Consider the following 27320-nt stretch of genomic DNA (forward strand, 5'->3'; position numbering starts at 1 on the left):
TCAAATATCAGTTGAAGTGGTACTGTAGAATAAAGCATTACCCTCTATATTTATACGTGACACACTATATCACAGGTGTCAAACTCATTCCACGGAGGGCTGTGTGATTGCCCACCTACTCATTCAAGGGTTTTTCTTTATTTTTTATTATTTTCTACATTATAGAATTATAGTGAAGACAACAAAACTATGAAATAACACATGTGGAATCATGTCGTAAACAAAAAGTGTTAAACAAATCAAAATATATTTTAGATTCTTCAAAGTAGCCACCCTTTGCCTTGATGACAGCTTTGCACACTCTTGGCATTTTCTCAACCAGCTTCACCTGGAATGCTTTTCCAACAGTTCCCACATATGCTGAGCACGCAGATAGCCCTTAAACAGCCTGGAGGTGTGTTGGGTCATTGTCCTGTTGAAAAACAAATGATAGTCCCACTAAGCGCAAACCAGATGGGATGGCGTATCGCTGCAGAATGCTGTGGTAGCCATGCTGTTTAAGTGTACCTTGAATTCTAAATAAATCACAGACAGGGTCACCAGCAAAGCACCATCACACCTCCTCCTCCATGCTTCACGGTGGGAACCACACATGCAGAAATCATCTGTTCATCTACTCTGTGTCTCACAATGACACAGCCGTTGGAACCAAAAATCTCACATTTGGACTCATCAATCCAAAGGACAGATTTCCAATGGTCTAATGTCCATTGCTCGTGTTTCTTGGCCCAAGCAAGTCTCTTCTTATTGGTGTCCTTTAGTAGTGGTTTCTTTGCAGAAATTCGACCATGAAGGCCTGATTCACGCAGTCTCCTCTGAACACTTGATGTTGAGATGTTGATGTTCACATGTGTCTGTTACTTGAACTCTGTGAAACATTTATTTGGGCTGCAATTTCTGAGGTTGGTAACTCTAATGAATGTATCCTCTGCAGCAGAGGTAACTCTGGGTCTTCCTTTCCTGTGGCAGTCCTCATGAGAGCCAGTTTCGTCATAGCGCTTCATGGTTTTTGCGACTGCACTTGAAGAAAATGTAAAGCTTCTCTAAATGTTCCGTATTGACTGACCTTCATGTCTTAAAGTAATAATGGATTGTCCTTTCTCTGTGCTTATCTGAGCTGTTCTTGCCATAATATGGACTTGGTCTTTTACCAAATAGGGTTATCTTTTGTATACCACCCCTACCATGTCACAACACAACTGATTTGGCTCAAACGCATTAATAAGAAGGAAACTTTTAACAAGGAACACCTGTTAGTTGAAATGCATTCCAGGTGACTACCTCATTAAGGTGGTTGAGAGAATGCCAAGAGGGTGCAAAGCTGTCATCAAGGCAAAGGGTGACTACTTTGAAGAATCTCCAATATAACATTTGTTTTTGGTTATTACATGATTCCATATGTGTTATTTCATAGTTTTGATATCTCTCCAGTGGGCTCTGTCTTGGTGTTAGGTGATATCGCTCTCCAGGGGGCTCTGTCTTGGTGTTAGGTGATATCTCTCTCCAGTGGGATCTGTCTTGGTGTTAGGTGATATCTCTCTCCAGTGGGCTCTGTCTTGGTGTTAGGTGATTTTCTGTTGCTGGGCTCTTATGTCCAGTGTTCCCTGGAGAACTGTCCCAGCGGGAGAAGCCAGCCAGCTGGGGGTGTAGTGAGCCATGCTGTGTCCCCAGGCCCCAGGGTGACCACATCACAGTAATTCCTGGTCTCAGGCCAGACTCCTAGCTGACTGGATGGTTTGCCAACTGCTGTGGGCACTCAGGCCCAATTAGCACCGTGGCAAAATAATCACAGCCTTCCTCCCCACTTCTGTGTGTTTTATATCACTTCACACTGCAGTTAAAGTGATTTGTAGGCCTGGGCAAATATCACAGAGACGTTGATCTCGCCAGCTCCACTGGGGCAAAGCTGTTGCATTTTAGTCATTTAGCAGAAGCTCTTATCCAGTACCAGTTACTGTAGTGACTTCATACTTTTACGTACTGGTCCCCTGTGGGAATCAAACCCACAACCCTGGTATTGCAAGCACCATGCTCTACCAACCATGCTCTACCACACGGGTCCGTTAGTCCTAGACTTCTCATTAGTCTTTCCTCGATTCCTCACATTCTCTCCTCTAGACTTTTTCTCAAAAGTTATTGGAGGAAAAGGTTAGAGGGAAGGGACCTTGGATCTTCTCCTCCAATGTGTTTTGAGAAGAAGGTGAGGAAAAAGGAAGTTGGAAAGAGCCCAGGGGAGTTGGAAGGAACAGCACTAGAGTTTGGACCTCCAGTGGAATGGAGTGGAGAAAGTCTAAAAGTGGGTTTCATATCTCCTGCCAGAATCATAATATAACCTGTGAGATTGGTGGTTTGTCCGTTTCCCACCATTCCCCTTGTGACCTCTTGGCTTCGCTTGGCTTCATCTCACAGGTGCAGGATGATTTGAGTATATGAAAATGTGTTGTTCCTAATCTTTCTCAAAGGCATTTATATCTGCTTAGCAGATGTGCTGACTGTAACAACCCCTCCTAATGTAGCTGCCCAAAATAAGCAAATAAAAACAAGTTCTCTGTCTCTGAGTCTGTCAAAGTCTTTTATTCCTGACTCACCATGAGTCATCAGAACAGAACTCAGAAAGGCCTGTCTATCAGGCTCACTAATGGTTTTTGCACCCTGTGTGATTTCCTCAGCAAACATCTCGTACCGTATTAGATTACCCTCTGCACCGTCAGACTTTATCAGCACACCCCGACCGGACGCTCCTTTCCTAGCATTGACTGGGACGATATGTTCTTCTTGGCAGTGGTCGTGTGCGGGCCATTGTCACCTGACGCTTGTCCCGGAAACCCATGGTTAAAACCGAAAGGCCAGTTGACCATAAAAGGACGTCGGCAAAAACCCAAATTGGCTGCCCTTTAGCCAGGATTTCTAGACGTGGCTGTATGACGGTGTCTGATGGAGGGACCTGGCCTCTGAGACTATTTCTGAAAGTTGCCTCGTCTGCGTCAAGAAAAATCACGTGGCACCGATTGAAAGAGGGGGGTAACACGTTAAGCACCCTATCCCACCAGTATAGGTTATCTGGGAGGAGGGGGTGTTTTGGTTTGTGTATCTGGGAGGATGCATGTACTGAATGGCAAGAATTTACTCACAGTAACTTGGACTTGTAGGCAATAAACTAAAGTCCTGATTTGGAATCGCCAATACTTGGCATTTTAGGGAACTCACATAGGACTTCATTGTTTATTTACGTTCTTTAACAATCCTGGGTAAACAGATGAGGAAGAGGTGGATGATATCCTCCAGGAAATAAAAGAGAGTAGCGGAGGAGGGTTTTGAAGACGAGTGCCAGCTACTGAAAGCCTACACCTGTGGGAAAGCCGGAGCTCAGAGCGCCTGCTGCCGTTACGTTCAGCACGGAGGTAGTTGGACCACCTGTCCTCCATTTTCCTGTCTGTATTTTTAGCCACAGGTTTGTGGACAAACTACAGGGCCAATACAGCCCCAGCCTGCACACTACACATTCAGCAGACCTTATGACCTGCCCTGAATCTCTCCTTATTGAACAGTGTTATACTCAGCTGGCCCCTCCCTGGATTTTGTGTTAAACACCCTACAACAAAGCTTTCTTTGTGTCCAACAAGCTTTCTCTACCCTTAACCTTGTTCTGAACACCTCCAAAACAAAGGTCATGTGGTTTGGTAAGAAGAATGCCCCTCCCACACCTGTGTGATTACTACCTCTGAGGGTTTAGAGCTTGAGGTAGTCACCTCATACAAGTACTTGGGAGTATGACTAGACGGTACACTGTCCTTCTCTCAGCACATATCAAAGCTGCAGGCTAAAGTTAAATCTAGACTTGGTTTCCTCTATCGTAATCGCTCCTCTTTCACCCCAGCTGCCAAACTAACCCTGATTCAGATGCCCATCCTACCCATGCTAGATTACGGAGATGTAATTTATAGATCCGCAGGTAAGGGTGATCTCGAGCGGCTAGATGTTCTTTACCAATCGGCACTCAGATTTGCCACCAATGCTTCTTGTAGGACACATCACTGCACTCTATACTCCTGTAAACTGGTCATCTCTGTATACCCGTTGCAAGACCCACTGGTTGATGCTTATTCATTAAACACTCTTAGGCCTCACACCCCCCATCTGAGATATCTACTGCAGCCCTCATTCTCCACATACAACGCCCGTTCTGTCAGTCACATTCTGATAAAGGTCCCCAAAGTGCACACATCCCTGGGTCGCTCCTCTTTTCAGTTCCCTGCAGCTAGCAACTGGAACAAGCTGCAAGCAACACTCAAACTGGACAGTTTTATCTCACACTTAATTCAAAGACTCAGTCATGGACAGTCTTACTGACAGTTGTGGCTGCTTTGTGTGATGTATTGTGGCCTCTACTTTCTTTCCAAGGTGCTGTTGTCTGTGCCCAATAATGTTTGTACCATGTTTTGTGCTGCTGCCATGTTGTGTTGCTACCATGTTGTTGTCATGTTGTGTTGCTACCATGCTGTGTTGCTGCCATGCTATGTTGTTGTCTTAGGTCTCTCTTTATGTAGTGTTGTGGTGTCTCTTGTCGTGATGTGTGTTTTGTCCTATATTTGTTGCTGTTTTCAACTCTCTAGAGACCGCAGGAGCGGTAGAGATACTCTTAATGATCGGCTATGAAAAGCCAACTGACATTTACTCCTGATTATTATTTGACCATGCTGGTCATTTATGAACATTTGAACATCTTGGCCATGTTCTGTTATAATCTCCACCCGACACAGCCAGAAGAGGACTGGCCACCCCTCATAGCCTGGTTCCTCTCTAGGTTTCTTCCTAGGTTTTGGCCTTTCTAGGGAGTTTTTCCTAGCCGCCGTGCTTCTACACCTGCATTGCTTGCTGTTTGGGGTTTTAGGCTGGGTTTCTGTACAGCACTTCGAGATATTAGCTGATGTACGAAGGGCTATATAAAATAAACTTGATTTGATTTGATGATTTAAAAAATACATGTATTTTTTAATCCCAGCCCCCGTCCCTGCAGGAGGCCTTTTGTAGGCCGGCATTGTAAATAAGAATTTGTTCTGAACTGACTTGGCTAGTTAAATAAAGGTTAAATAAAAAACAGACCTTATGACCTGCCCTGGATCTCTCCTTATGACCCCCTCCACCCTCTTTATTGAAGGATAGATGATCTCTTTTCAGAACTCAGCTTTTTTTCTTCATCCTCTCTTCCTGTCTGTTTTATTTTACCACCAGGTTGAAGGACCCTGAAGGCCAGTGTTGTTCCTGTTTTATTTTACCACCAGGTTGAAGGAACCTGAAGGCCAGTGTTGTTCCTGTTTTATTTTACCACCAGGTTGAAGGAACCTGAAGGCCAGTGTTGTTCCTGTTTTATTTTACCACCAGGTTGAAGGACCCTGAAGGCCAGTGTTGTTCCTGTTTTATTTTACCACCAGGTTGAAGGATTCTGAAGGCCAGTGTTGTTCCTGTTTTATTTTACCACCAGGTTGAAGGAACCTGAAGGCCAGTGTTGTTCCTGTTTTATTTTACCACCAGGTTGAAGGAACCTGAAGGCCAGTGTTGTTCCTGTTTTATTTTACCACCAGGTTGAAGGAACCTGAAGGCCAGTGTTGTTCCTGTTTTATTTTACCACCAGGTTGAAGGAACCTGAAGGCCAGTGTTGTTCCTGTTTTATTTTACCACCAGGTTGAAGGACCCTGAAGGCCAGTGTTGTTCCTGTTTTATTTTACCACCAGGTTGAAGGAACCTGAAGGCCAGTGTTGTTCCTGTTTTATTTTACCACCAGGTTGAAGGAACCTGAAGGCCAGTGTTGTTCCTGTTTTATTTTACCACCAGGTTGAAGGAACCTGAAGGCCAGTGTTGTTCCTGTTTTATTTTACCACCAGGTTGAAGGATCCTGAAGGCTAGTGTTGTTCCTGTTTTATTTTACCACCAGGTTGAAGGATCCTGAAGGCCAGTGTTGTTCCTGTTTTATTTTACCACCAGGTTGAAGGATCCTGAAGGCTAGTGTTGTTTCTTGCCCATTCTGAAACCAAACAGTGAGTGACGTCTTTGCGGCAGGCGGTGTAGTGGCCGTCAATCTCTCAAAGTCCCCTAGCGAAATGGAAACTAACCCGGCTGCCAATCATTCTCTGAAGAGACCTGTAATTGAAGATGGAAATCTTTCCTTGCTAATTCTAAAACACACTCAGAGTAGAGTAGTATGTGTGTGCATAATGGAGCCTGACCAACGCAGCGTTTTATTTAGTCAGTGGCTTGGCACTGGTGTGAATGTGTGGTAATATCTGGGGCACATCTGCACTTGCGTCCCATGGGCCGGTATAAAGGTGTTATATAATAGAAGGTTTTCTTCTTTCAGGATCACAACTCTTTTTAAATGGCAGATATAAAGTGTGTGTGTGTATGGACAGTACCAGTCAAAAGTTTGGTCACACTTACTTATTCAATGGTTTTTCTTTATTTTTACTATTGTCTACATTGTAAAATAATAGTGAAGACATCAAAACTATGAAATAACACATATGGAATCATGTAGTAACCAAAAAAGTGTTAAACAAATCAAAATATATTTTAGATTCTTCAAAGTAGCCACCCTTTGCCTTGATGACAGCTTTGCACACTTTTTTGGTTACTACATGATTCCATAGGTGTCATTTTATAGTTTTGATGTCTTCACTATTATTCTACAATGTAGAAAATAGTCAAGATAAAGAAAAACCCTTGAATGAGTAGGTGTGTCCAAACTTTTGACTGGTACCGTGTGTGTGTGGGATGACACTGGGATATCCTCTGTTTACATCATGAGTTGGCCACCAAGGACTTTCTATCACTAGCATTCCTCTTCTCTCCAATCCCCCTCTCTGTGTTCCATCTATCTTCTCTTCCTCTCCTCCACTTCACACTTTTTCCCAGGAAGGCTGTGGGAATGCAGTCTGGGGGAAACAAACAGCTGGGAGGGAAAACCCTTCTGGATATCCCATTCACGCTGTATACTATATTTATCCTGGCAACACACACACACACACACACACACACACACACACACACACACACACACACACACACAGAGCATCATTGAGGGCCATATCACTATTCCCGTGATGGCAGCCTACAGCCATGGCCCACAGCCCTCCTACTGTCTCTATGGTTCATATCATATTTTTTCCCATCTCTTTAGTATTTGTAACTTTCACTCCTAGAAAGACAGGGGAGAGAGAGGTGGAGAGAATGGCATGAAGACAACAGCAGACAAATTTAGTGAATAAAAGGTGGGGGTCTCTGGCTGAGAAACAACATTTAGCTTTTTTTAAAGCAAATTTTCTGCAGTTATACACATTTTCCCATGGTTTATGCCTTGTTCTTATGCCATCTGAGTGTCTCAAACATTTTATCAAATCAATGGGGGCCCCATGCCATGCCATTTTGGAATTAGAGGTCTCCCAGACTTTTTAGTTTTTATTTTGGTGTTTTTTAGTTCTTGAAGGTGATCTTATTTAAAAATGTGTAGGTCAATTATCTTCTCTACGTACTTTACATCTGGTTTTAGTCATTTAAGTTTACACTGAAAACCTTTTATCATTATGAAAACTACCCCCCCCTCAACAAAAAAAAAAGATATATTTTGCAATGATTTAAAATGCATATAGTGGAAACACTGTCTAGATATCTCAAGCAGTAAGATAAGTGTATTTTTCTGAGGTAAATTTCTTCAAAGATTTGAAGCTGAGATGTTAAGCTCAAGTTTAAGTAACTAAACCCTCCCATGTGTATTAGTGTGTCAGGGGGGTTTGACCCAACGGTGTACGACGAGGCCAAAACTCAAGTCACTGCTGTTTCAGCTGCCCCCCCCCCCCCCCCCCATCATCTAGGCTTTAGCCTTCTAATAGATATGAATCGTTGTTCTGACGCTTACCTCTGATTTTATTTTCAGTAGAGGAACGAAAGGTGGAGAGAAGAAGGGAATGAGAGGTAGAGAAAAATAAAGAAAGATCTGTGGGTTCAGAGTTTGAGGAGAGACAAAGTGAGGGCGGGAACTGGAAGATGTTTCCAATTAATGGTTGAAAAAGTGGTGGTCAGCGGGAGAGGAAATGAAAGAATAAATTGGCTGGTTTGATTTGTATGTTTTTTTCTTCCTCCCGTTTTCCCCAGTTTCCCTCGCTCTGTCCCTCGCTCTGTCCCCCCTGTCCTATTTGCGGCCGGTCTACTGGCTTCTGTGAAAAGAGGGAATCAAATTGGAGACAGTGAATAGGCCAGCCCTATTCTGAGTCTGAATAATGGCGCAAATGGGGCATGAAAAAGAAAATGGTGGTACATGAAAGTCAAATAGTTAGTGAAAGAACAAATTGCCTGTACATGAAAAGAATAAAGTGGAATCAGTCTGTTTTAAGGATAGATGATGCAAAGGAAATGGGGTGAGGGTTATTGATTAAAGGAGAGGGTGAATGAAGGGAAAGAGGGATGGCTCCATTAGAGGAGTGGAAGAGAGGGGAAATGAGGAGCTGGTTGAGGGTTGAAGGAGTGCAGCTGGGGTAGGGTATGTCTGATTCTTGACAGTACAGCTGACCTGGGCTCAAGTAGTATTTGCTTTCTTTCAAATACTTTGGCTGTGCTTGATTGAGCTTGCCTGGCACAAGGGAAGCAATGGGAAAAGTCACAAAGGAGCAAACCCCACCCATCTGCAAACCCTGTCCAACTCCACGTAGCTCAATAAAATGCTCTGTAGTATTTGAACCCAGGTCTGGAATACAGTATTTCTGGTCGCTGGTCTGTCCGGAGGCGGAGGCAGTAATCAGGTTCCAATTCCACCACAGCAGCTCTGTGCAGCAGAGCAGACCAGGCAGGGGGACACAGTCCCTTTAATCAGAACACTGGGCAGTTTGATTAGCTAGGTCTGGAACGGATGCCTGGTCTGTCAGCACTGCAGGAGGCATTATTAACGGTTGTCACTTGTTACCACAGCCACAAAGTCAAAATTGTCTATATCGTAAAAATGCATGCTGTTTGTTTACTTAATTTAAGGTTAGGCATAAGGTTAGAAGTGTGGTTAAGGTTAGACATAAGGTTAGAAGTGTGGTTAAGGTTAGGCATAAGGTTAGCAGTGTGGTTAAGGTTAGGCATAAGGTTAGAAGTGTGGTTAAGGTTAGGTATAAGGTTAGGGTTAGGTTTTAAGAAGTGACATTTTAGACATGAGGTTTTCGAGAGAGTTTTTAAAACTGTAATTGTATTTCCTGGATAAAGAAAGTGTTTTATTGAACCTGTATTACGTGTAGAGAGGATAATGAAAACCAAGAACAAATACATTTATTTTAATAGTGATGAATGAAGGGGAGATTTCTACCACTGATCGATGACCCTTGTTATCCATTAGTACTACAACCATCACGGCAATGTGACATTAAAGTTATATCATCTATCAATCATCTATATCAAAGTCATGTGATCTATAGGAAAAATAAGCAGCGGGAGAAAGCCAGTTTAAACAATTTCTACAGGACTGGTACTCATCATAACATACTTATGGCCCCAGTGAGCACATGGAATTTGAGAGGGAACGGGGGAGAGGGAGGGAGGGAGGAAGGGAGAGCGCAATTGTTCCCATATGTGCTCATTGACACCTGATACACAGTCCTGGTGGGTGAAACAACATTCTCTCTGAGTGACACAGATGTGCTCTCTGTCTGGTTAAGCTCCGCTCGCTAATACGTAAGGAGAATGGGAGTGAGAAGGCTCCTGTGTTTTTATTGGGAGAGGGACATTAAATAGATTCATAAATCCATCATATTTTGAGGTAGATGCTGACTGGGTCTTTTTTGGAGACGTCTTCTGTCTGTCTCAGAGTGTCTAATAGGACTACCACCTTTCATTGTAAATCACCTCACATTTTTATACCTGCCTTGTTATTACAGGATCATCCTTCTTTGGGGGGTGATCTCCACTTCCCCTCCCTCACTTAGAGAGAAGTAGGCTACACACTCACTCACTCCGACAGAGTTGTGACTGTTTCCTCACATGTAGAGACCAGTCTTTCCTCTCTTTTCATAATTCTACGTTTTGTCATCAACACCTGTATTATTATTCGCCTCACAATTTAATGATGTCATTTCCCGTCACTTCCAAAGTACCTCTCCCGTTGAATTGGTCCGTCTGTGACCCCAAATGACCCCATCGTTGAAGCAGGTGAGCCCTGTCCTCCTCTCTTCCTCTCTACGTCCCCCTTCAGACCCTCCAAGTCACGCACCATCACTCTCTCCCTCCTTCTTCACTCCCTCTCTTCCTGAGAGTGGATTCCTAAAACTCAGAGCTCTGTGTTTCTCTTTGTTCTGCTGCTAAGGAAAACATACCACTCGTTCCTCTGGACAGCCTGATGTCCAGATGCTGTGTCCTCTGTGGGCCCTGTGGTGTCAGCAGCAGCTCAGCCGCAACCCTGCTCTCTGTGGTTCCTGTGGTGTCACCTGCAGCCCTGCTCTATGTAGGCCCTGTGGTGTCAGCAGCAGCTCTGCTCTCTGTGGGCCCTGTGGTGTCAGCAGCAGCCCTGCTCTCTGTGGGCCCTGTGGTGTCAGCAGCAGCCCTGCTCTCTGTGGGCCCTGTGGTGTCAGCAGCAGCCCTGCTCTCTGTGGGCCCTGTGGTGTCAGCAGCAGCCCTGCTCTCTGTGGGCCCTGTGGTGTCAGCAGCAGCTCTGCTCTCTGTGGGCCCTGTGGTGTCAGTAGAAGCTCTGCTCTCTGTGGGCCCTGTGGTGTCAGCAGCAGCCCTGCTCTCTGTGGGCCCTGTGGTGTCAGCAACAGCCCTGCTCTCTGTAGGCTGAGTGGCCGACAGGCAAGAACCCCTACCCTAAATCTGAAACACCATTTTTGGGGAGACAGGAGGGAGACTGGGAAGAAAGGGGGAGCTCCATAGCCTGATGGATAGCCCAGGGCACCCCTGGCCTCAGTGTCCCTCCCACACACACATACACACCTGCACAACCACTGCCGCTGCTGTCAGCGAGCGCTGCTGAATTATGACATCACCATGTGTCTGAGACTCTGTCAGGCACGCGTGCCATCAGATCTAGTATGGACAATGGACACAGTGACATCATCACCGTCAGACTGTTAGATGTAGGGCTAGCGTGTGTGTGTGTGTGTGTGTGTGTGTGTGTGTGTGTGTGTGTGTGTGTGTGTGTGTGTGTGTGTGTGTGTGTGTGCACAGTGTTCTGTTTGATATTACTGCCGTTTATTTGCCTTCAATCCTGGAGCTGTCTGTTGAAAGCTGCTGTCATGGTAAATCACATTGTCTCTGTCTCAAATTGCACACTTCTCTGCACTGCTTTTGATCCGATCCCAAGGGCCCATAGTGCTCTGGTCAAAAGTAGTGCACTACGTAGGGAATAGGGTGCCATTTGGGATGCAGGTATACTCTACAGGTCAGACAGAGGGTAATCTCTGCACCCAGAATGGAATCTTGCGTGTACGTAACTCTGTCACAAGAGCCTAGACACAGGGTGACATCTGGCTGAGACTGCCCTCTACTCTACTCTGTCATTTAGGTCAAGGCACGTCTTTTTAGATTTGATGTAAGGCATATGTTTCCAAGGCTATATCTTTAGGCCTGTTCTCTTTTTAGCAGTATGTGACTTTAACTGAGGAAAATGAGAGAAGAGATCACGACAGTGCCCTGTGTGTGTGTGTGTGTGTGTGTGTGTGTGTGTGTGTGCATGCTAGTGCATCTTGGCATCATTGTCCGGCCTGCGCCATTGGGCATCTTCCCCAGCTCAGGCCTGAGAGTATCCTAACTACACTGAGCCAAAAACAAGGCATTTCGTTTATTAAGTAATTTAGTTGCTGTGGGACTTTGACATGGAGTGTCTGTCAGTTATTACTAAGTCATTTAGTTGCTGTGGGACTTTGACATGGAGTGGCTGTCTGTCAGTTATTACGAAGTCATTTAGTTGCTGTGGGACTTTGACATGGAGTGGCTGTCTGTCAGTTATTACGAAGTCATTTAGTTACTGTGGGACTTTGACATGGAGTGGCTATCTGTCAGTTATTACGAAGTCATTTAGTTGCTGTGGGACTTTGACATGGAGTGGCTGTCTGTCAGTTATTACTAAGTCATTTAGTTGCTGTGGGACATGTCCGTTATTACAACAACAGATAGAGCTGATAGATGGTACGTTAAACACAATGAGACAGTTGTGTTGACGGTTCTCCTGTATTAAAACAGCTTGTATCATACACTGGTACACAGTGGCTGCCAGTAAGATTGAGGGCCAACACTGCTGCTTTCAGACAACACTGTCCTAACGTTATCGCAACATTCAACACCAACCAAGAGAAGGTACTGTACAATAGTATAAGGCATTGCCAAGGTACTGTACAATTTGAAACATCCCCCTTTCATTGTGGCTGTGTTGTGTATCTTACTAAGGAGTTATCATCTCTGTCTTTGTTTAGTGTCCACGTTGCTTAAGAAATATCTGGCTTGGTATGTGTTTAATAGTCCAAGACCCCAACACTTCTGCTGAGTTCTCCATATACCTCACAGATGGTGTTGGATACGAGACCCCAACACTTCTGCTGAGTTCTCCATATACCTCACAGATGGTGTTGGATACGAGACCCCAACACTTCTGCTGAGTTCTCCATATACCTCACAGCTGGTGTTGGATACGAGACCCCAACACTTCTGCTGAGTTCTCCATATACCTCAGATGGTGTTGGATACGAGACCCCAACACTTCTGCTGAGTTCTCCATATACCTCACAGCTGGTGTTGGATACAAGACCCCAACACTTCTGCTGAGTTCTCCATATACCTCACAGATGGTGTTGGATACGAGGCCCCAACACTTCTGCTGAGTTCTCCATATACCTCACAGATGGTGTTGGATACAAGACCCCAACACTTCTGCTGAGTTCTCCATATACCTCACAGATGGTGTTGGATACAAGACCCCAACACTTCTGCTGAGTTCTCCATATACCTCACAGCTGGTGTTGGATACGAGACCCCAACACTTCTGCTGAGTTCTCCATATACCTCACAGATGGTGTTGGATACAAGACCCCAACACTTCTGCTGAGTTCTCCATATACCTCACAGATGGTGTTGGATACAAGACCCCAACACTTCTGCTGAGTTCTCCATATACCTCACAGATGGTGTTGGATACGAGACCCCAACACTTCTGCTGAGTTCTCCATATACCTCACAGATGGTGTTGGATACGAGACCCCAACACTTCTGCTGAGTTCTCCATATACCTCACAGATGGTGTTGGATACAAGACCCCAACACTTCTGCTGAGTTCTCCATATACCTCACAGCTGGTGTTGGATACAAGACCCCAACACTTCTGCTGAGTTCTCCATATACCTCACAGCTGGTGTTGGATACGAGACCCCAACACTTCTGCTGAGTTCTCCATATACCTCACAGATGGTGTTGGATACGAGACCCCAACACTTCTGCTGAGTTCTCCATATACCTCACAGATGGTGTTGGATACGAGACCCCAACACTTCTGCTGAGTTCTCCATATACCTCACAGATGGTGTTGGATACGAGACCCCAACACTTCTGCTGAGTTCTCCATATACCTCACAGATGGTGTTGGATACGAGACCCCAACACTTCTGCTGAGTTCTCCATATACCTCACAGATGGTGTTGGATACGAGACCCCAACACTTCTGCTGAGTTCTCCATATACCACACAGATGGTGTTGGATACGAGACCCCAACACTTCTGCTGAGTTCTCCATATACCTCACAGATGGTGTTGGATACGAGACCCCAACACTTCTGCTGAGTTCTCCATATACCTCACAGATGGTGTTGGATACAAGACCCCAACACTTCTGCTGAGTTCTCCATATACCTCACAGATGGTGTTGGATACGAGGCCCCAACACTTCTGCTGAGTTCTCCATATACCTCACAGCTGGTGTTGGATACAAGACCCCAACACTTCTGCTGAGTTCTCCATATACCTCACAGATGGTGTTGGATACGAGACCCCAACACTTCTGCTGAGTTCTCCATATACCTCAGATGGTGTTGGATACGAGACCCCAACACTTCTGCTGAGTTCTCCATATACCTCACAGATGGTGTTGGATACGAGACCCCAACACTTCTGCTGAGTTCTCCATATACCTCACAGATGGTGTTGGATACGAGGCCCCAACACTTCTGCTGAGTTCTCCAAATACCTCAGATGGTGTTGGATACAAGACCCCAACACTTCTGCTGAGTTCTCCATATACCTCACAGATGGTGTTGGATACGAGGCCCCAACACTTCTGCTGAGTTCTCCATATACCTCACAGATGGTGTTGGATACGAGGCCCCAACACTTCTGCTGAGTTCTCCATATACCTCACAGATGGTGTTGGATACGAGACCCCAACACTTCTGCTGAGTTCTCCATATACCTCACAGATGGTGTTGGATACGAGGCCCCAACACCTCTGCTGAGTTCTCCATATACCTCACAGATGGTGTTGGATACGAGACCCCAACACTTCTGCTGAGTTCTCCATATACCTCAGATGGTGTTGGATACAAGACCCCAACACTTCTGCTGAGTTCTCCATATACCTCACAGATGGTGTTGGATACGAGACCCCAACACTTCTGCTGAGTTCTCCATATACCTCACAGATGATGTTGGATACGAGGCCTGGTATGCTGCTCCAAGAGACAGTACATCTGAGGATTTCCTTTAAAGACCGCTCTATTGAAGTGTGTGTGTGTGTGTGGCAAATTCTACACGCTTCACAGTCAGGTGTAATACATCTAACTTTAACCTTGAGTGTGGCCCAAACACACAATCAAGCCTGTAACCTTGATGATAATGATATATGCATTTCATGCTACATTGATATGGACAGGACCATGGTAGGAGCAGAGCAGCTACACACACACACACACACACACACACACACACACACACACACACACACACACACACACACACACACACACACACACACAGCCTTGGCCTGGTGTATTGAACTGGCTCAAGCCCTTTTGTTTTGGTTGGGCCATGTGTGGTGTGATGGCCCAGGGGAGAGGGAGAGGACCGACTGGGATTCCTTTCCATTGAAATCAATAGAGAACACATTTCCAAAGTGTAACTAACGTCCACCTCCCTGTACCGACCTATCCTCCCGCAAGGCCTTGAGCTTCTACAATCTGTCAATTCTCACATTTCTTTACAGGCTGAATTACTGTGCAACCAACCAGATCTATAAATGGCTGAAGGATTGTGTGTTTGTGAGTGCACATTAGTGTGTTTTGTCTATTTGATTGTGTGTGTGTGTGTGTACACGTGTGTACTTCTCTACTTGTGTGTGTCATTTGTCCTCCGTATGTAACCAGTGGAGAAGAGCCATGGAGAGAAAAACGCAATGAAGCTTTTAAATGAAGAAGTAAAGATGAACCAGACCATGTTTCTATCCCCCTCAGCAGTTGATCCCCAAACCACAAGGCTGGGAGTGTGGTGAGGGAGACGTCAGGGAGGGGGGAGAGCAGGGAGGAGGGGAAGTGGGCTTTTAATTAGACCTGATAGGGCCCATATGTGTGATGGGTCCCACCCTGCACATGTGGAGAGCTCTTTGAGCAGAGGTTTATGTCTCATTTTCACCGCTGTTTTCTTCAACCTGTTGGTTCAGTCTCATATGTGATGGATGACCTTGGGGACTGCCACACATTCTAAAACGGGGATCTTCCCACAGTGAGTCCTGGCCTGACACTCAAACTTTAATCTAGAAGCTCTGCACTACACGGCAGCTCAGATTTTACCCCAGGTTTGTTTTTTCTTTCCTCCACTTGCACCCCCTGTTTTCATAAACCTGTTGGTTCAGTCCCATACATGACAAAAAGCCTTGGGATTCAACCATTTTCTTGAATGAGGGGTTCCCACAGTTGACAGTGAGAGGCCTTGTCACTCTAACTACACGGCAGCTCGGGTATTCCACGTGTTTGTTTTTCCTCTGCCTTGCAACGAGGTGATTAGTGTCGCTGTGCGAGCGCCCGGGCGACGACTGCCCTCTTTAGAGATGTCACCACACACAGCACACACACGTGTCAACCCTCTCCTTGTTGTTGCACAGCTGTGGTGTCACGCTCCTCCAAGGGTTGGCACGGCGACAGACGGGTGGTAAAAAACGACAACAGTAATTTGGGGGGGGACAAGCCCAGCGGCTTGCTCTGTGGAAACTTCCACTGAGCCTGTTAACTCAAAGCCCAGAGGAGGCTCTCAGCGTAACTGGAGTACTGTACACACACACACACACACACACAGAAATGCAGGCAGACATGGGAAGACACACACATGGATGAGGACAGACAGGCAGACAGGCAGACAGGCAGACAGGCAGACAGGCAGACAGGCAGACAGGCAGACAGGCAGGCAGGCAGGCAGGCAGAGAGACACACAGACAGAGACACAGACACAGACACAGACAGAGACACACAGAGAGACAGATGCACAGGGGGCTTGTCTGTGTTTTTCAGACTTAAAGATCTGTGTCATTAGGCCAACCTAACCTCTGTTGTTCGTCACCCTTCCAGTTCCCTGACCTCATATCAATGTCAGGGGAGCAGCAGCCCCGAGGAACATTCCAACAACGTTGTTTTGACATCAGTTTCCACTGAAGATCTTTAGGCATGTTGTGACAACTACTGTACCGTTAAACTAACTTCAGCTGTTAGTCACTCTTCCTCTTCCCTGTATCAGTGTCAAGGGAGCAGGAACCATGTCTAACATTCTCACAACATTGTTATGACACCTAAGCTACCGTGCCGTTACGCAAAAGCTAAGCTCAGTTGTTACATCCTTCCTCTTCCCTGACCCTGTGTCAGTTTCAGGGCAGCCCTGTCTAACAGTATCTTATGGTGCAACAATGTTGTTCTAACAATGTTGTTTTGACACCAATTTCCATGGTAGCAGTGTTTCAGTAACATAGAGACTCTGTCATAGCAGTAATAGAACCTGGTGTCGGGGGCAGAAGTCACCTAGTCTGGTTCAACAACAATAACAAGCCTTTCATTCATTATTTCATTTGGACAAGTCCTGGTTTGTCCTCTGTGGATCTCTCACAAGCAGCACTAGAGAACAGTCTCTTGTTTCCCCTCCACTTTGGATGAGTCAGTCTGTCAATCACTCTGTCGTCACTGTCCTCTCCAGGCTGTCCTCTCCAGGCTGTCCTCTCCAGGCTGTCCTCTTTTGAGACGATCTCTCATTGTTTGTCATTATCTTAATGTTGATCTCACACACCGTCCTTCGCTGTCAACAACACGTTTATCAGCAAGACGCCTAGTAGTAGTATAGTCTTCACCTCTACTACTGTAACTGTGACGTCTTCACCTCTACTACTGTATCTGTGACGTCTTCACCTCTACTACTGTATCTGTGACGTCTTCACCTCTACTACTGTATCTGTGACGTCTTCACCTCTACTACTGTAACTGTGACGTCTTCACCTCTACTACTGTACCTGTGACGTCTTCACCTCTACTACTGTAACTGTAACGTCCATGTTGTTTGAGTCATATTTGCTGTAAAACATCATGACTCTTAGCCATAACAAGTTGCTCAATGTGTCTCTCCCTCATTGCCTCTCTGTCTGTGACCTTAACCTAACCCAGGTATTCAATCAAACTCTGTGTTCTCCTGTGTGTCTCTACAGAGTGCCCAGGGACTTCAGAGTAACAAGGACTCTCGAATCCTTTGGGTCAAGGACTCTGACCACATACTGACCACTGGCTTCGATCAGGTGACGACATTACTACACACACATTTTTAAGTGTGTGTATGACTTTGTTTGTTTGTGTGTGACATGATTTTATGTTCAGATGCATGGTCGTGTGTCTGTGTGTTATAAAGTGTATTTATTAAACTACATGATTATGTGTACAGATGCGGGGTCGGGAGGTGAGACTGTGGGACAGCAGGAAGTTGGGATCCTCTCTGGGCTCTGCCAACCTGGGCACCTCCAATGGGTGAGTACACATTGACCATGCTGTTAGTCTGTCTGTATGTGTTAGGAGTGTGTGTGTGTGTGGGCCTTGCCATAGGCCTACTCTTGTGTGTGTGTGTGTGTGTGTGTGTGTGTGTTGGAGTGTCCAGGAGCCGGCCCCCCACCCAGTTTGCCACGGATGAGAGCTGGATATCTATGATATGCAGTGTGTCTTTATGTTCAGTGTACATTTACTCTGCAGCCTGTTGTGGTATGAGTACAAACTGCACATAAGCCTATGTTTGATATGTGTGTGGCTTGTGTCTAGGCCCCTACATGTTCTAGTCTGTGTCCCAAATGGCACCTTATATTCCCTATGTAGTACACTACTGTTGAGTGTGGCCCATAGGGCTCTGGTCCAAAGTAGCACACTCTATAGGGAATAGCGTTCCATTTAGGACACAGCCTCAGAATGCTGAGATTTCGGACCCCCCAGACTTATGACAGTACCTCTTTACATTCCGAGCATTTCCTGGGTCCTGTCCCAAACAGAGGAGCCCCTCTTCCTTCCTCCGTCCTCTCAAAGACAAGTCTGTCTGTCTGGGCAGGGGACGGGGTGAGGGGTTATAGGTCATTGTAGCAGTGCGTGCTCACATGTCTGCAAGAAAGCAGGCACACACACACACACACACACACTACTATGCTACGTTACTCGCTGGAGGAAGCCTGAATAGGAATGGACTGTTCCCCATGGTGCGATAAACACACTCACATTGGCCACCAGCCTCTCTCAATCTCTCCTCTGACCTCTCTCAATCTCTCCTCTGACCTCTCTCAATCTCTCCTCTGACCTCTCCCAATCTCTCCTCTGGCCTCTCTCAATCTCTCCTCTGACCTCTCCCAATCTCTCCTCTGACCTCTCCCAATCTCTCCTCTGACCTCTCTCAATCTCTCCTCTGACCTCTCTCAATCTCTCCTCTGACCTCTCTCAATCTCTCCTCTGGCCTCTCTCAATCTCTCCTCTGACCTCTCTCAATCTCTCCTCTGACCTCTCTCAATCTCTCCTCTGACCTCTCTCAATCTCTCCTCTGACCTCTCTCAATCTCTCCTCTGACCTCTCTCAATCTCTCCTCTGACCTCTCTCAATCTCTCCTCTGACCTCTCTCAATCTCTCCTCTGACCTCTCTCAATCTCTCCTCTGACCTCTCTCAATCTCTCCTCTGACCTCTCTCAATCTCTCCTCTGACCTCTCCCAATCTCTCCTCTGACCTCTCCCAATCCTCCACTCCCTGCGTTTATTTTTCCAAACGCGTCTGCTGAGGAGCGGAGGAGAGAGGGAGCGTGGCCGGGCTCCAGAGGGAGGGAGGGAATGAGGGAGAAATGGTGCTGGAGTCCCTCTGTGGGCGTGAACCATGCATCTCTTTGTTACTGTAAACAGGTTTGCAGGAGCCAACGACCAACCCTGGCCAGGCGACAAGCGTTTCCTTCTGCATGTGAGTGAGTGAGTTGAGTGAGTTGAGTGAGTTGAGTGAGTTGAGTGAGTTGAGTGAGTTGAGTGAGTTGAGTGAGTTGAGTGAGTTGAGTGAGTTGAGTGAGTTGAGTGAGTGAGTGAGTGAGTGAGTGAGTGAGTGAGTGAGTGAGTGAGTGCTGGCTGGCGGTCAGAGAGAGAGACATGGGATGATGTGTTTGTGCTGCTTAGTTGCTCTGTTGTGCCACTTCTATGGTAGCAGGGGTATTGGTTCTGATCAGTGGTTCTGGTCCTTGGTTCTGATCATCAGTGGTTCTGGTCCTTGCTTCAGTTCTTCAGGACAGGTGTTTGGCTGGTGCCCCAGGCCCAACCTGTCACCCAGTAACTGTACTGTGGAGGTGGATGAGGGGTGTGTGTGTTTGTATAGGCATGGGGTGAGTTTGAGATGTGTGATCTGTGAAGAACTTTACAGGGACAGTTATAGCTAAGTGTGACATAGTTCCAGTTCTTTTACTGGTGCAGGACTAGCACACAAGACAGAGAGACATTCTCCTCAGAATGCCACTGATAGGAATGTTCCTGCTTTGGGAATCTGTGTTTGTGTGAGAGTCGTTTGGGAGTTTACACAGCAAGAGGCCTGCATATCCATCTATCCGGCCCCTCTCTTTCCGTCTCTTTCCCTCCCTCCCTCCTTTCCTCTCTCCATTTCTCCCTCCATCCCTTCTTCCATCCACCTCCCTCCCTCCTCCTGCCATTCCCAATGAACAACTCATCTCCATTTCCTGTCAGTTTGACTGTGGAAGATATCAGGCTGCCTGTAAGCCTCTGGATGTCTCTGGAATCTCCTCCTTGTGGTGTCTGATGCTCTCCTCAGCTATTCACTGTAGAAATCAAATATATTTTCAGCTCTCCAAATCAGCTCAATAGTGAACACTCAGATTTCATAAAGTAGTATGCAAAATATGTTTTGGTAAGTGAAATGTATCCCTTTTTCCCCCCAAGATGTTTAGAGGGCTCTGAACAGCACTATAGTGTTTTAAGTCGTAGCCTACAGTGACCACAAGTAGTGGACGTCAGCTCTTTTAGTCATTTTCCTGGGCTTCTAAAATATCACTATCAAATACTGTTTCATAAGTTATTTTGGTATGAGCACATTTGTCTTTATTGAGGTGGAAACAACCTGTTTGAAGAAGAGTTAGGAATGTGTAGTTTCTCTGAAACACTGTTTCCAGAGGTATCACACACAATCATTATCTGGCAGCTTGTTATGAGGTTTATGTGTTTGTGTCCTAGTCTCTTCTTTAGGGCGAGGAATGTCTGTTTGCTCAGCCTCTGTTAACTGGCTATGTGGGTGTGATGGGCCTAGGAGACTAGGAGAGAAACATTCTCACTGTCTATCTGACAGACATCAGAAACACCATCTCTTTCTTTTTCTCCAAAGGAAAAACGTGTTTAACTGTTGCTAGTACTTTTGATTGAACCTAATGTACTTAAGTCAGACATTTGGAATGGACATAATTGTAGCATCCCTTGACCCTTGAACTTTAGCTCAACTGACCTGCCATCTTGGAACAGCCACACTTATTGCTTCAACATGTCCATGTATAGCCTAGCAGCTAGCCCAATAGCTTCCCCGTGATTTGACTGATGGTCATGGTGGAGTGCTCTCGTTTGTGGCAGGGGTCCAGTTGCTGTCTCAGTCAGTTGGCTGTCATTCCCAAGGTCACTTCCCCTCCAGATGCTACTAGCCCACACCTGATAGAAAACAGATACCCATATAGCCAATCAGTAGACTGGACAGACTGGCTTAGATGTCTTGTTTCTCTTTCTGTCTGTCGGTCTGTTTGTCTTGCTCTCGTTCTGTCTCCTTCTTTCTCTTTGTCTCTCTTTCCCTCTCCCTCTGCCTTCTCCCTCTCTTTCTTGTTCTCTAGCTCCCCCTCCCACTCTTTTCCTCTCTCTACCCCCTTCCCTTTCTCCATACATCTCACCCTCCATCCTCCTATTCCAAGCCTCTCTGTGCTCCCTGTCCAAACTTCTCTTTCAGACCCAAGCTAATCTCCTTCCTGGTTTCCATCCAGAATAAACTGGGAATTGGGAGTTTAATTGGGGGTAAAATGTAATCACTACTTCCTATTAAATCACAATCATCCCACAGGTCAGCCCGGGTTTTATTTAGATAAATAGTCTGAGCTCTTATTTTGTAATCAGAAAACAGAGGTACACGTGATGCCGCGGAGCTGAGCAGACGTTGACAAACCGAGCTCTTCAAAGTTATTCTATTATTACCTAAATAACAACGTTGAAACAATATTCTAACATCGGCTGATAAATTGTCAAGTACTTACCTTCCCAAAGAGCCATGGACCGCCGAAAGAGAGGCAAGAAGGACGACCAAAACGTCGTTGATTCCCAAGATAACGATAACGCTAGCAAGATTAGCATTAGCCCTCATAACTCAAACGACAGTTCCAGACTGTTGCTCTCGGCCTCTTGCGAGCCTGCCGACATGCTGGCTACCCTCCTCCGGGAAATTCAGGATGGTAACAAAGGTCTTTCTATGAAAATCGATAAGAGAACGGCTGAACTCCATTCTTCCATTGACGACCTGAAATCCTCCATGAATGATCTCCTTTTGAGAACGACTGAGGCAGAGTTGCGCATTAGCACAGTTGAAGACACCATCGCTCGACATGACCAGGTCTTGATACAACTGCAAAAGGACAATGCCTACCTCAAAAACAAGGTAGATCAGATGGAGAACCAGAGCAGACGTAGTAATATCCGTGTGGTGGGATTGAAAGAGGACAGCGAGGGCCGTGACCCGGTCCGTTTCTTCACTCAATGGATCCCGGATGTCCTAGGCACAATCAACTTCACCAAGTCACTGGAAATCGAACGCGCCCACAGAACATCAGCGCCGAAACCCCGGCCAGATGAGCCCCCACGGGCCGTCCTGATCAGGTTCCTCCGTTTCCAAGACAGAGAGAAGGTACTGCAACTCGCAAGAGCCAAAGGGGACATAACCATTGATGGCAAGAGGGTCAGCCTTTTCCCGGATATGAGCGCGGATCTCGCAAGACGTCGCAAGCAGTTCAGACCTGCCGCCAAAGCACTGAAGGAGAAGAACATCATCGGCTACCTCATCCACCCTGCGCGGATGAAAGTTCAGTACAAAGGCCGAAGCCATCTCTTCAACACGCCGGGAGAAGTGTACACTTTTCTCAAAGAACTGAGCAACGTCTGAGCCAGGACGGTCTCTTTGGGGGATAAGATGCAGTTTGTTTGTTTTCTCTTATCCGGACTGAACCGCTGATATCCTCCGGTCGCTATAATTGATTTGTACATTTTCAACTAACCGTATCTTTCCGGGGTGAGTTCTATTACATTTACAGGAGAGTATATTTTGGTTTAGTACATATCACTGGGCGAAGCAAATAAGTGGGTTTAGGCCCACTGCTTTCCCCCTCATTTATGTTAATCTTTCGAAAAGAGACTCAAGCAGCCCTTACCGTGGGCAGTAAATATTCAGCCATAAATATCTATTCACAACGTTTGTTTTCAATTTAGAGAGCTCGCAGGTTTTAGTTTACGCCAAGGTTTAGCTAGTAAGAGCAAGATGGAAAGCGAGCAGCAACGTATCTCTACAAGTGTATTCATGTTTGATTGTTGGGATTGTGGTTTTAGTCTAACAATCGGGGTGGGTGGGATTCTTTATTTTTTCCCCCTTTTTTCTATGTTTATTGTTTCCTTCCTAAAGAGAGACATAGGTCACTTCTGTGTTCAAACCAAAGTTGAAACATTTCCTAACTATCCACATATGATAGATTTCCATTCAGTTACATATTTGAAACCCTACTATGCTTAATCCACTAAAATGTCACACTCAACGTAAAAGGTCTTAACAGCCCGATTAAAAGGAAGAGAGTCTATACATACCTTAAGAAATTAAAGGCTGACATTGTGTTTTTACAAGAAACACAGCTTACAGCCAGTGAACACAAGAAATTGAAGAGGGAATGGGTAGGACAAGTTTTTGCGTCCTCTTTTAACTCCAAAGCAAGAGGAACTGCAATTTTGATAAGTAGACACATCCCCTTCTGCGTCAGCAACACCATCTCTGATCCATCTGGCAGGTTTGTTTTGGTGCAGGGGCATATGTTTTCAGAGTCTTGGACCCTATTGAATATCTATGCTCCTAACTTCGATGACCATATGTTTATTCAGAATGTCTTCCTTCAGGTCGCTCAAGCACCACCAGGATGGTTACTGGTTGGAGGAGATTTTAATTTTTGTTTAGATACAGTTCTTGATAGGTCCTCTGATAAACCCTCACTTCTTACCAAAGCCAGCAAGCTCACCATGTCATTCATGAAAGATCTCAATTTACTAGACATCTGGAGACAGTTGCACCCACAGGATAGGGACTACTCTTTTTATTCACACCCACACAAGACACACACACGCATAGATAACTTTTTAATATCGACACAACTGTTTCATAGAGTGTTAGATGTCGAGTATCTCCCCAGATTGCTTAGTGACCATTCTCCCCTGGTATTATCAATCTCCATTCCTACCAAGGTAAATGGAGCATATAGATGGAGACTCAATTCTACACTCCTAAAGCAACCTGAATTTTGTGCATTCATCAAAGAGCAGATCAATATTTTCACTTTGACAAACAAACCCTCCGCTCCTGACAGTTTCATTCTTTGGGACACATTGAAGGCCTATCTGAGGGGACAGATCATTTCCTATACTAAAGGGCTGAAGAGAAAACACGGTGCGGAACTGAGTGCCCTTGAATCTGAAATCTCAGAGCTAGAGAAAACCTACCAAAGAGGCCCAACTAAAGATCTATACAGGCTTTTGGTAAATAAAAAACTGAAATATAATATTCTGAACACATATCAAGCTGAGAGGGCCATCACTAAATCAAAACAGCGTTATTACGAGCTTGGAGAGAAAGCACACAAAGTATTGGCATGGCAACTGAAAGCAGAGGAAAGTAAGAGGACAATTAATGCTATAGAAACTCTTACTAATGAGATATCTTTCGACCCTACTGAAATTAATAATACTTTTAAGAAATACTATGAAGACCTCTACACTTCCCAATCAAGCGATGATCTATCAGAGATCGACTCCTTTCTCTCCTCTCTCAACCTCCCATGCCTGTCAGGGGAAGACAGCGAGCGCCTGAGTGAACACTTCTCAGTTCCTGAATTGTTGGAGGCCATTAAATCCTTACCTTCTAATAAATCTCCTGGGGAGGATGGCTTCCCTCCAGAGTTCTATAAAGAATTTAGGGAGCTGTTGGTCCCCTACCTTATGGAGGTACTTAAAAAAGCCAGGGAAGACAACTGCTTTCCAGAGTCTTTCTCTCAAGCAGTGATTACTGTAATCCACAAGAAAGGGAAAAATCCACGAAAGTGCGCCTCATATAGACCAATCTCTCTCCTTAACACAGATTGTAAACTGGTCACCAAGATGCTATCTAAGAGACTGGAGTCATGTCTTCCCCTGTTGGTCAACCCAGATCAGACTGGCTTCATAATTAATAGATTGTCCTCCAATAATCTCAGAAGGTTCTTTGATATAATTCACCTTGCTAACAAAAACAAAATACCTAGTGTCGCAGTCTCCCTCGACGTTGAAAAGGCCTTTGATAGGGTTGAATGGCCATACCTCTTTCGCGTCTTGGAAAAGTTTGGTTTAGGTACCGGGTTTGTAAATTTGATAAAATCACTCTACAAATCTCCTAAAGCTAGGATTGCTACCAACGGGATTACTTCCTCCTCTTTCCCTCTCCATAGGGGGAACAGACAAGGTTGCCCAATTAGCCCCCACCTCTTTGCCCTCGCCATCGAACCGTTGGCTGAGGCTATTAGAACGTGCCCTGACATACATGGCTTTGAGGTGGGCCCCCATACCCATAAATTATCACTCTTTGCGGACGACCTTATCTTATTTCTAACAAACCCAGAACACTCCCTCTCTCACTTGCAGATCCTACTACAGTGTTATAGTTCTTTCTCTGGATATAAGGTCAATTTAGATAAAAGCGAAATCTTACCGTTGTCTGTCTTTGACCATCATACCATCAAGCACAAGTTTCCTTTTAGATGGTCGCCTATGGGCTTCACATATTTGGGCATAATGGTGGATGGTAACCTGAACAACCTCTATAAACTCAATCTGGCCAATTTGTTGCAAAAGGTGGAGGGTGACCTTTGTAAATGGATGGACTTACCTCTCACTCTACTGGGTAGAATCAATGTAATTAAAATGAATGTCCTGCCCAGATTTCTTTATCTGTTTCAATCTCTCCCTATCCCTGTTCCCGCAGCATTCTTTTCCTCTCTCGACAAGATGACCAGACGGTTTATCTGGCACGGCAAAACCCCTAGGGTTGGCCTGGATAAACTGACCCTGGATTACAGTCAAGGGGGCTTAAACCTCCCCAATTTTAGAATGTACTACTGGGCAGCACAGTCTAGGTTTCTGGCTCAGAGGTTTGACAAGGGTCCCTCTCCCTCATGGTTGAACATTGAAAAGCTTGAGGTAAATGATGACACTGGGGCAGAATTGTTTTACAAATGGGACAGAAAATCTATAAAAACCATCACAGACAACCCTTTAATCATACATTCTGTCCTGGCATGGTGCAAACTGCATGAGCTGTTCGGACGAGGGGGATTCCTTTCCCCTAAAACCCCTTTATGGAACAATAGATTGATTCCTATGTTTTTCCAGAATAGTAACTTTAGACCATGGTCTGATAAGGGGATCACTCTTCTGGAACATTGTTACGAGGAGGGAGTTCTTATGTCTTTTGATCAGCTGAAACAGAAATACCACTTGCCTAACAGGGACTTCTTTAGCTACCTACAACTACGAAACTTTATTAGGGTGTCTCTCAAGGGACAATGGAACCTACCTAAGATGTCACCTATTGAACAACTCTGCCACGCAGACCAACCACAGTTCAAGACCATTTCCCGTGTTTACGATGCTCTTATGTCAGGACTAACACTGCCTGGGCTAGATAAACCCCGACTTAGATGGGAAAAATATCTGGGTATTGATCTAGATGAGGGTCTATGGAGTGACCTATGCAGGGATGGTGTTACATCCACATTGAACTCCAGATACAGACTGATCCAGTTTAATTTCCTCCATCAGCTCTATATCACCCCATCTAGACTGCACAAGTTCAACCCTGATATCTCCTCCCTATGTTTTAGATGAGGCTCAGATGAAGGAACATTCCTCCATTCCACTTGGCAGTGTTCAAAACTACACGGTTTCTGGCAGGGGGTATGCGATACCATATCCTCAATTCATGGGGTTGCATTCCCTTTAGACCCGGAGGTCTGTCTACTGGGCAACTTTACTAACACCAATCTCAGGCAAAGCCATACTATAAAGCTAACAGAAATATTGCTAGCGATTGCCAAGAAATGTATCGCCTTGAAATGGAAATTGGATTCCCCCCTGCCAGTTGCAATGTGGCTATCAGAAGTTAATAGTTGTATCCCACTGGAGAAAATTACTTACCGCTTGAGGAATAAGTTAAATACATTTTACAGAATTTGGCAACCTTTTATTGACTATATGGAGAATCTCCCCCCACATCACATTGAATGAATCTCTATATTATCCTTATATAATGTTTCACACGTAACGTATAAAATGTAGCCTACGGCAGGTGACCATATGATCCAATGTCTCATTATAATTTTTTTTTTATTGTATGTCTGTATATATAATTATAATTTGTTTAATTTTTTCTTTCTTTGTTACGCTCATCTGTTATTGTCACTTTGTCCTATTGTTGTCTAATATCTTTTCACGTTTGTCTTGAATGTTGTTAATTGGAAAATGCAAAAATAAAATATTCAAAAAAAA

General features: G+C 45.3%; 1 protein-coding gene across 1 annotated transcript in view; it reads left to right on the forward strand.

Annotated features, from left to right (window-relative positions):
* Nucleotides 1–17996, forward strand: part of LOC120044168 (coronin-7-like) — a 69114-nt gene extending 51118 nt beyond the window's left edge. The window contains exons 8-9 of the mRNA XM_038988753.1: nt 17672–17758; nt 17902–17996. Coding sequence (XP_038844681.1) covers nt 17672–17758; nt 17902–17988 — 174 coding nt within the window. The 3' untranslated portion in view covers nt 17989–17996. The remainder of the gene's footprint in view (nt 1–17671; nt 17759–17901) is intronic.
* Nucleotides 17997–27320: the final 9324 nt, after the last annotated feature.

This window comes from Salvelinus namaycush, chromosome 3 (assembly GCF_016432855.1).
Source record: "Salvelinus namaycush isolate Seneca chromosome 3, SaNama_1.0, whole genome shotgun sequence".
NCBI lineage: Eukaryota > Metazoa > Chordata > Actinopteri > Salmoniformes > Salmonidae > Salvelinus > Salvelinus namaycush.